General features: G+C 36.8%; 1 protein-coding gene across 1 annotated transcript; it reads right to left on the bottom strand.

Moving 5' to 3' along the window:
* Positions 1 to 1,444: 1,444 nt before the first annotated feature.
* LOC145132161 (E3 ubiquitin-protein ligase UPL3-like) lies at positions 1,445 to 9,733 on the bottom strand. The gene is made up of 18 exons (XM_079066854.1): positions 8,496 to 9,733; positions 8,297 to 8,407; positions 8,095 to 8,211; positions 7,840 to 8,010; positions 7,603 to 7,764; positions 7,249 to 7,476; positions 7,043 to 7,164; positions 5,529 to 6,963; positions 5,319 to 5,414; positions 3,699 to 5,135; positions 3,377 to 3,601; positions 3,162 to 3,266; positions 2,836 to 2,916; positions 2,669 to 2,737; positions 2,436 to 2,564; positions 2,216 to 2,338; positions 1,893 to 2,090; positions 1,445 to 1,582 (listed from the first exon to the last, which is right to left on the bottom strand). The coding sequence occupies exons 1-17, from the start codon at positions 9,390 to 9,392 to the stop codon at positions 2,025 to 2,027; spliced, it is 5,574 nt and encodes a 1,857-aa protein (XP_078922980.1). The 5' UTR covers positions 9,393 to 9,733; the 3' UTR covers positions 1,445 to 1,582; positions 1,893 to 2,024.
* Positions 9,734 to 10,371: the final 638 nt, after the last annotated feature.

The following is a 10,371-nucleotide window of genomic DNA, read 5'->3' on the forward strand; positions in this document are numbered from 1 at the left end:
AATATAATTTAGGAATTATTTTTAAACGTATCATGGTATATATTGAAGTGGTAATGCTACAAAAGGATAGGCATTTGTACAAAGATTAGATGAAAACCAAAGTAGGTTGCCATTGTGGAACAAAGTGAGACAAAAATGTATATTGATACCATAACATTATAGGCGATGTACTAAGGAATTTTATAAGTATTTTTTATTCCTCGGAAGCATAGAGGAAGTGGAATATTTTGCATGTGGCCTTCAAGCATGAAAAATGGCTTAAAATGGAGTTCTCGATGTTTGTATATATACCGAATTCACTGTTGACAGGGATTAACATCATAACATTCAACACTCTTTTCTTAGTTGTGATGAATTGAGGTTTATGGGACAAACTCAAATGTGAGTAATTGTGTTGCATGAAGAAATCATGTATATATTATGAAAGAATGAGCAATAATGTCATGATTTCTTGCAACAATTACATAAATGATGGTTCGATGATATAACTTTACAATGGTCAAGTCAAGAACCACTAAATTGAGTTTGAATGAGTTATGTATTGTTAGTTTTGATGCAAGAACACGTATGTGAATGATAAATTACTAGTTTAATCTTTGACTTTAAGAAGTCAAATTTGAACATTTGTGCTAAGAAATCAGAAGTGGCATTATGACGCTAATGAAATGAGAAGTTAGTCACAACTTAATGTGTCATTAAAAAGGAATGATGGTAAAGATTGATAAATCAGTGGTAAAGTGTTATCATTAGCGTTATGGGACATATAGTGAACATATAACCTTAGTATAAAATTAAGAAGCATATGTAGTAAAGTATACAAGTGGTACGATTGAAAGCTTGATAAACTATTTACCCTAACGAATTAAAACAAGATACATACTAGAGTTTCAAAAGAGGTACAAAGCTAAAAGAATGAATTGGAATGAAGATAAGGCGATAATGATGTTGAATGCATATATTTGGTCTTATGCACATATTTGGAACTTAAAAAAAGACAAAGTTGAGAGTAAACTTTGAGGTTAACCTAAGGGCTAGTACAGAGACATATTTTCCCATTTTAGGGTACTACATGTCACAAATGATTAAACTTGTTTTCTAGCTTAAGATTTATCTTATCGGTAAAACTATTAATGTATATTCGAAAAGCATCATTTGAAATGCATATACTTAAAAAGTCTAGGATGCTTTTATTATTATTATTATTATTATTATGCATTATACATGAAGATTTGTTACAAGGGATTATATGGATATAACTCATTTTGTTCCATTTTGGTAACAGGAACATGGAAAAAAGAAAGAAAACTTAACAACAATGTTGATCATAGCCTTTTTATTTTAACTGAAACAGATGGAGTACTTTTTTTTCCCCAAAAGTATGGCAAAAGGTAAAACTTAATATGGCGTAAGGAACCATTATTGAGCTACAAAAAGAAACCAGATATCAAGTAAACAGAAGTAGCGATTAGAGATATAAGACTTATAAGAGAGACAAATAATTCGATGTTTTGCTAGTTGCTATTTACAAAACAAATTCTGTAGAAACCAAACCATCGGATCGAATCACCACATCCACATATAACTGCAAAAAATAAATAAACAGGATTAAAAATAAATAACGATTTTTCCTTAAATCAATGTAACCGGACTTTATAAGCATTACTAAATGCAAGAAACAGCAACGTATTTGTATTTCTTCCTAATAGATGCACTGTGCAGTGCTTTCACTTTTTTCTACTACCTAAAAAAATCTACATAATTATAGTAGTGAAAGTTGCTTTGTGTTGGATGACATTGTTCTAAATGAGAGTAGAATGCTATAAAATATATAAACCAATAAAAGTAGGTTGTTGTGAATATGATTTATTTTTTCAGATGAAAAGTTTACTGACCTTGAGATTGAGAGTCCGGGAGGGCGCCTGGAGAAACTTTTATTGCAGTTAAGAAATGATTCCAAATTCCAAAAGCTTTTGAGACACAATTTACAAAATTCGGTTAATAGTTTGAAATGAAAAGCTTCATGTTCATGACAAATCAAACGATCCTTGTCCTTCACTGATAGCATACACCAGTTGCTTGTACATAATTTCCTGTTGCAAACAATTCAATCACTTGTTAGTTGCTACCCACACCCAAAATTACAAAATTGCCCTCATTTATTTTTGGACTAAATGCAACAAATAGGGGTCCTACTTTCATTAATTGTTTATTATACCTTGGTGGAATAAGCAGGAAGCTTCAAGTAATTAGCACATGTCATGACACTTGGCAAGTCATCATCTGCAGATTCCGACGCTCCACCCGCACTGGATGTCACATTACTGCTTGTTGAAGAGTGCTGAGCAACACACAAACAACATTTTATAAACATTTTTTTTAAATTATTAATTAATAAAAAATACATTATACACAAAGTCAACATATATATGATATACCTTTCTCACAATGGTCAACTTAGGATTCAAAATTGCCAAACCACCAGGAGGAAGCCGAGGTGCACCAGTGACAAATTGACAGAATGCCCTTTGCTGTTCGGGAGTGAATTCTCCCATTATCTCAAGCAACTGAACAGTTGTGGAAAAAAAATAGTAAGTTTTTTTTAATGATAATGTGAAGTATCAAGTATATGAAATGAATGGAATTTAAACTGTATGGAAATTTGACTTACGTTGACTATTGCAGGGCTCTTGGAAGTATATCCGTGATCGAATTTTATGTGGTCCACAAGTTTGTCAGCCTGCGGTTTTGTAAGAAAATTGAAACAAAAAAAATAATTAATTATATATTTAACAATAATTGGATAAAAAGTATTTAATTATGAGTAAACAAATTTACCTCCCACAACTCTCTTTGGCCACAAAGTAAATGATCTAATTCATTTGGGGTGAATATTTGCAAAGCCGAAATATCAAAGACCTGGTGAATGAGCAAACAATACACATTAGTTGAAATTTATTTAAATCAAATTATGAAAAGATATGTCTCAGGAAAACGGGTTGTGTGAAAGACATTATATTGCATCTATAAGAATAAAATTGTAACGTATTGTCACCAATATGTAAGAAAAGAGAGCATATGAAAAATCATCATTTCTTTTATACACAAGACTTCAAGAAGCAACATGAAGTTAAGTACACAAAAATATAAAAAAGAAATATGACCTGATTGAAACCGGCTCTGAATGCTTCCAATTGTCTTGTGATACCTGTCTTGACAGTAGCAGCAACTACAAGAGAAATATACTCTTCCAAATTGTCTATGCTGACCTGTCATTCCCAAAAAAGAAATCATATGAATTATGAATATAGACAGCAGCCTTATCAACAAATGCTAGAAGGAAAAAAAAAATTTGAAAGGTAAAAGGATGAGTAAATACATCTTCGTTGCCAGGTTTCAAAATGTAATCAGGAAATCCAGGAAGTGTGAAGTCCAAACAAAGATCTTCAACAGGAGCACCTCGGAAATTTAAGTCAAGTATTGCATTGCAATCATGCCTAGGTGTTGACTCCAGGTATTTTTTCCGACAAACAAGCGCTTGCAATTCTTGCAATGTCTTCCCAAGTTCAGCATCAAAAGAAGAAACATCATGTAAATCAAGCTCCTACAATGAAAATTTAAGAAAAGGCACATAAGTCAATTCATCCAAGACAACAAAACAGAAAAAAAGTGGAGTCAATAGTCATTAACAATCAACTTACTTGTCCAAGCACAAGCTTGTAGAAAGCAGTAGAAAGAGGCATGTCCAAAAGCCTCCCATCTTGAAGTGCTTTCGCCATTACACAACCAAGAAGCCAGAAATGCTCAATCACTTTACCATCACAAGAAGATTCAACCCAAGGGCGTGGGAACAACCCAAGAGGTGAAATTACAATATCGCCCAAATCATCTTTCTTCTCTTCAACTTCAACTTCCATTGCCACACTCCCGTCACCCGAGTTATTACATCTCCACATCTTCAACCCTGTTCTTTGCAAATCATGACTCAAAAGCGTATAGAACTCCAAAGTGGGACCCAACCCAGTCCCAACCTCACCAAAATACTCCACTTCCAAAACCGCCTTTTGGCTCGAATACATCTCCATTACTTTCGCAGCAGATTCCAATATTCTATTCCGGGAAACCCGCACTTTCTGGCGTGACAATCGCCTGACCCGTAACTCCCGCTCGGTAGTCGACCCGTGCCCGTCTGCCCCCTGTTGCTGGAGCCGATGTAGGGCCCGCGACAACCCGAAAGCAGTGGAATAAAAATACTGTCTTCTTGTTTCAAATGGAAACAAGAAAGGACATGCTTTGGTCAACTGATAACACCATGATGGAAGACTACCACTGCAAAGAGCGAGCACATCTTGAATTTGTCGTGATAATTTCGGGGTTAATTTAGAGTTCACAAACTCGTCAGATGAAACTCGAACACCAGGGGTAATTATGTCATTTATACTTGAAATTTTTCCTTCCGAGAATTGATCAATTACTGTTTCGATACGTAAACATGGTGCGAGCTGATTTAAACCTTCTAATACGCGAAGCAGAGAGAGAATATTGTAAGTGGGATTATCTTTTTCCATATCGCAAGGGAGTTCACCTTGGAGGATGCTATCTAAGAGAGACATTTGACATGTGGACCCCGGTTTTGTTAAATTTATTGTTTTCTGTGAGTTTAAATCGCCTTTTTGGTAGGTGATAGTGTAGATATCATTCCATAGTTTGCTTCCATCGGTGTTGTATTGGTCATTGTCGCCTTCATCTAACACAAGCTGTTGTTGAATGGCTTGATAGATTGTTAAATGTCGGTTGAGTTGTTTACCATTTGAGGAGAAGCTTAACCGGGGGGTGTTGTGGTTATGGCGGTCTCTACCGCCACCGCTGCCGCCCCTAACCGCCCTAGCGTTGGCGGATGCGAGCCCGGCCATGGCGGCTGCTGCAAATGACATTGAGCCCCTTGAACTGAATGAAGCCGGACCACGAAAGTCAGTTGAGTCTGAGCCACGAGCCGGGGTTGATCGGCTCGTGGAACTGCATTTTGTGTGGCTGTCGCTGGTTGTGGGACCCGCGAGGGTGGTGTTGTCAGTGGAGTCGGTTAGTTTGACATCGTGGACATATGGCATGTAAACTGGAAGTGAATCGTCTCTTAGCACCTGTGAAAATGGGAAGAAGGAAAATCGTATGTAAAAGGTTGTATTTGTGAAAGATTATAAAAAGTTATCAATGAGTCTTCTTTGTATGTCTGTAGTAAACAAATGAATGAAAGTAAAATCATATAATAAACAAGTGAACAGAAATATGATGATGCATATGAATAAGAGGGTATGACATCATACATCATCATGATCATCGTCGTCATCTTCTGATATTTCATCATCTTCAATCACCAATGCATCATCAATATCAACAGGTGATATATCTACATCCTCATCCTACAGTGCACAAATAAGTAGTATATGAGAAGAAAAGTTTTTTATAAAAAAATAAAGAGCATTGCCATTTCTTGCATTCAATCTTAAGTTATAACACAAACACAAAGAGCATACCTCAGAAGAAGATTCATCATCCAGAGACTTCATCAAAGTGTCTTTATCAGAAGCAGCCCTTCTTCTAGAAGCATTTCTTGTATGAGGTCCTCCTCTCCCCTCATCTTGACTTGGCTTCAACACAGCCTTCCCCTTTCCCTTTGAAGAACTTGCATTTTTCTCTTGTGGGGTATCCTTTTCAGCTGAATTCCCTATACTAATCGCTGACCTGGACCTTGTTGACTGACGCCGTGTACCCGAAGCAGGAGTAGAAGAAGAAGGCGACGAACCACCACCACCACCGCCACCGCTGCCGCCACCTGCCGCCATGGTTCCAGACTCCGAGTTCCCAACAGAAGTACAAGGCTTATTATGGCTAGATTCACTACGTTGCACCCTAGGCCAAAGAAAGTCTTCAACAGCAACCAAACTTGCTAAAGGGTCAATTAAAAGAACATTTGAGGAATAATCACGAAGAGATTTTTCACCATGTGATCTTACAAGCCGAAGTTTGAACGGACGAGATGATGCGGATAAACCAGATGAAAGACGCGCACTTGTAGAGGATCGAGAATTGTGAGTCAACACTACAGGAAACCTTTCTAACGAAGTCAATGCATTTTGAAGCTTTTGAACTAAAACACTCATAGGAACTAAATTCGATTCATTGTAGACACTTGAAAAGGCGATTGATATAAAAGATTTGTATCTTTTAATAGCTAGTTGACGTAACTTTGGTAGATTCGCTTCTGACACTGACACTCTTTCTTTTGAGAAGCTTCCACAAGTTAAGTAGTTAAGTAAAGCATCCACAACACCACTTCCTATGAACTCAAATGTTGAAACACTGTCTCTTTTGGTTAACTCTGAGAGCATAAAGGTTACCACTCTTAACAAATTATCTTCCTTAGTGGGTGAAAAATCAAGAAACCGAGGTGATGTGGAAGCTTTTGACTTCCCTTTTGACTTTGACTTATGGTCGTCAGATAAAGCAACCAACTTTGAGCAAAGATTCTTTAAATGTAGAAGATCATCTGTAATCCCAACTTCAGGAGCTCCAGGGATTGAAGGGAAGAATTTATCTTTGAAAGCTTTTGCACTTGTACTCACTGACACCCGGAGATTGGAATTGAGTGTGGGAGCCTCTAGGGAACTTGGAGGTGAGCCCTCGGTTTTGGGATCTTCGGGGTCCACATTGGGTGGTCCAAGGCGGCGGCGATAGCGTCTTGAACGTGATGATCCAGGGGTAGAATCGGTATTATTATTTGATGATGATTGGGAAAGAGGATTGGTGGATGGACCAGATAAAATGAGTGTGTCTATAGCATGAACTACACCTTCTCTCACGAAAAGTTTGGAGAAAGTTTCCGGAAGCTTTTCCATTAGGATTTCTGCAATTTGAAGTGAAGGCAATAGAACTTGTGGATCTTTCCATGCCAAAACGCCTGCTAGGAAACTAGTGACAATAGTATATAACATTAGGGGTCTGTTTGGTATGATGGAATGCAATTAGAAAGGAATGAAAACTTATATACCTTGATATATTTGTAACACCAAGTAGAGATTGGATCATATCTGATGTGCTGAAGTACATCAATTTTCCAATAACTGATAGACATTTATGACGCACAGGTGTATTCACACTTGACCCATATATCTACAAGACAAAAAAAAGTCCATTTTAAACTTTAAAGTAGGTTGCTAAAATGAGTTATAATTAAGAGTTTCCATTAAACCTAACCTGAATGAGAACAGGAAGAAGGTCCATTCCAAATTGCAGCAAAAGGCCAGGTTGATCAGTCAATAACTTCTCTTTTTCTGGTGCACTACCACTTGTTTCTTCTTGCTTTCCAGGTGACTTTCTTATAAGAGATCCTTTGACAAATAAGGTAGAGCTGGAAGGAAGAGATATGGTTCCTTGAGGCAATGGAGGAAGAAGCTCATTTGTCAAATTCACAATCTCAAATATCTGCATGAAAAAATCAAACACATTGGTTACAAATTTTCAGATTATTAAAATTATACGGAGTCAGGGAAAATCTGTAAAAGTTTATAAGCATTGAGAAGGAGAACAAGAAGTATAAATAAGCATTACCTGTTCTGGTGGCCTACTCAAAGCAGGGGATACATACATGCTTGCAGCATGACCAGAGCCTGATAATATATCTTTAAGAATGCCACTAATCCCAAGAAGCAACAATGTTTTTGATCCTAAAGGAGACCCACTTGCACATGCGGATAACAATCGAATTAATCCCTGAAAAATCTTTTTGTTAGGTAATGCAACCTCCAAAAGCTATGTACTTTTTTCAAAATAAAGTCATCAATATACCGTATATGTAGATGGACTGAGAGATGCCTGTCCACCTCCAGCACTACTGGTTGAAATGAGGGAGGCAGCTTGTGTAACTAATCCATGGTTACAAAGCTCATCTAGTTTATCAGGAGATGCTGCAAATGCTTCTACAATTCGAGTCAAACAAACGGATGCATGCTCCAAAACCTACAAAGAGAGTATTGTTTCAAAAAACAATCAGAAACATAAAAAAGTTAATAAATTTTTTGTTCTTGGAATCAAAGAACTCACCTTTGCATCATGATATTGAAGAAGGTTTGTCAATAGAGGAACGGCTTCCATGACAAAATCAGCTGCATCAGACGGAAGTTTCTTGCAGATATTTGCAGCAGTAGAAAGTGCTACTCGCTGAAAGATAAAATGAGATTATGGAAAAAGGGATAATATTATATATGCTTAAAAGTTAAAACTATATCATGATTAAACAACATACCTGGACTCCTGTAGAGAAGAAGTCAAGATACGAGAGTACTGCCATTAGTGCACCTGCCCTCAAGCATGCAGTTGGATGCTCCTGAGAGATCTTCTTAAGAGCTTGCAAGGACTGTTGTGAAAACAATTCCATTGAACACAGGATAAGTTTAAATCCACAAGTGAAGTGATATAAACATTTAGGAAGTAAGATTGCACACCTGTTCAGCCAAGTCCATGTACTCGATTGTAAGCAATCTAGCAACAAAGCAAGAAACAGCACCATAATGCACAACTGCTGGGCATGAAGAAGGTAGCACATCACATAGATGTGTGAGTGCCCTAGCTGCAAGTAACATGATATCGGGATTGCTTTCATGGTTAAGCAACCCAACAAGAACAGGCACAAAAGAATCAACGGAGAAAGTGCTTAGAGAATCCTCACTGCCAATAGAAAGCATGTCACATAACTGTGTCAACGCCTCAACTTGCTTTCCTTCTTCCCCATCAGCACGCAAGCCTGAAAGAATTTTCTTTAGTCGTCCACTCTGGTGAGATGATGAAGCGGATGCCATTGCTGATGACGGAAGCAGATCATCTAACCCTGCACCCAGTTTCCTCAATAAGCCTTGAAGTGCACTACTAGCAGAAGTCAAATTCTGATGTAAAATCCCCACGCCGCCACCATCACTGTCATTGTCATCGTCGTCGTCATCTTCATCATCAACTCCCCCGCGGTCTTTATTAAATCCTAAAATGTTGTCTCTGTTGTTATCTCTATCTCTATCCCTAACCCTAATTTCGTTCTCTTTCTCTTTGCCTTTATCCAAATTATCCTTATCCAGTCCCGCATTCGGATTATTTATGTTCTTTCCACTACGACGGCCGCGGGCTGACCCAGAGCCGGACGGTTCATTAATGTTAGTATCCATGTTAGAAGCGCGTGAGCGAGTACAAACGGATTGCGCAACGACGTTGGAAGGCGTAGCAGCGGCGGCGGGGGATGTAGTGGAAGAGAGACGAGTGCGTTTGTTGGAACGAGTGGCAGGACCGCCGGACGATGAAGAAGAAGGGGCTGATGAGGTGGCCTCCGCCCTCTTCCGGCTACGAGTTTCCATACAAAACCCCAAACCCACCTTTCGGAATCAACGATCAACGACGATCGATGAAATAATAAATCCTAATCATCATCGTCCTCGTAGTCTAAGAATTTTACAAACAATACTTCAATTTACCCTGCGAAAAAGGTCCAATTTGCACCAAATCTGACAAACCCTAGAAAAATCAATCACGGGAATTATTGTTTCTTTACTTGGTGTAAACCGATTGATTGCAAAGAGACGCATGCGTATGATGAATTTAGGAGTGTACCGACATCAATTTTATGATGAGGAAGGTATAATCAATCCATAAAGGAAAACCCTAATTTATGTATATTGCCCCTTTCCTTGAAATAGTACATTTGTACATGTTTTATGTTCATGTGTTAAAAAGTCCTTTTCTTTTCCTTCGTTTCTTTCTTGATTTGGAAACAATCAAATTTCGTATTAAAATTAAGAAAATTACATTTTTTTTCTCTTGAGTTTAGCTTTTTTCTGTTTTGATTTTGAAAATACAATTTATCCTCATTTCATCAAATACTCTTTTACTTTTATTTCCTAAAAAAATAAAATTAATGATATTCACATGTCATTATTCTATAAAAATAAAAATAAAAACAAAATATAAAAAAATATTTAATTTTTTAATACTAATTTTGCATTGTTGGAAATAAAATAATAACTGTATACCCATTTTATCTATTTTTATATATATCGACAATTTATATCATTATTATATTACATTTGGTCCCACCATAAACCTCTCACCCCTCTCATTTTTTAAGATTTTTGCTTTTATTTGGAAGATTGTACAAAAATCTTTATTTTCGTCTAAAAACAATTACTTTTAAGTCTTATGTGTATTATTACCAAAATATTTGTAAAAAATATACGGTTTTATCATTTAACCTATCCTAACCAAATTTTCAGGTTATCATAATATTAAATTCGTAAAAAAAATAAAAAACCACCTTAATTTATAATTCTTTTATGTTTT

Source organism: Lactuca virosa, chromosome 8, assembly GCF_052849685.1.
Source record: "Lactuca virosa cultivar CGN04683 chromosome 8, Lactuca_virosa_CGN04683_v6, whole genome shotgun sequence".
In the NCBI taxonomy this organism is placed as follows: Eukaryota; Viridiplantae; Streptophyta; class Magnoliopsida; order Asterales; family Asteraceae; genus Lactuca; species Lactuca virosa.

Coding starts and splice junctions, on each gene's coding strand:
- LOC145132161 (XM_079066854.1), bottom strand. CDS start 9,392: ATGGAAACTCGTAGCCGGAAGAGGGCGGAGGCCACCTCATCAGCCCCT. Junction 8,408..8,495: donor ACATGGACTTGGCTGAACAG/GTGTGCAATCTT, acceptor TTTTCACAACAG/TCCTTGCAAGCTCTTAAGAA. Junction 7,765..7,839: donor TCAGTCCATCTACATATACG/GTATATTGATGA, acceptor AAGATTTTTCAG/GGATTAATTCGATTGTTATC.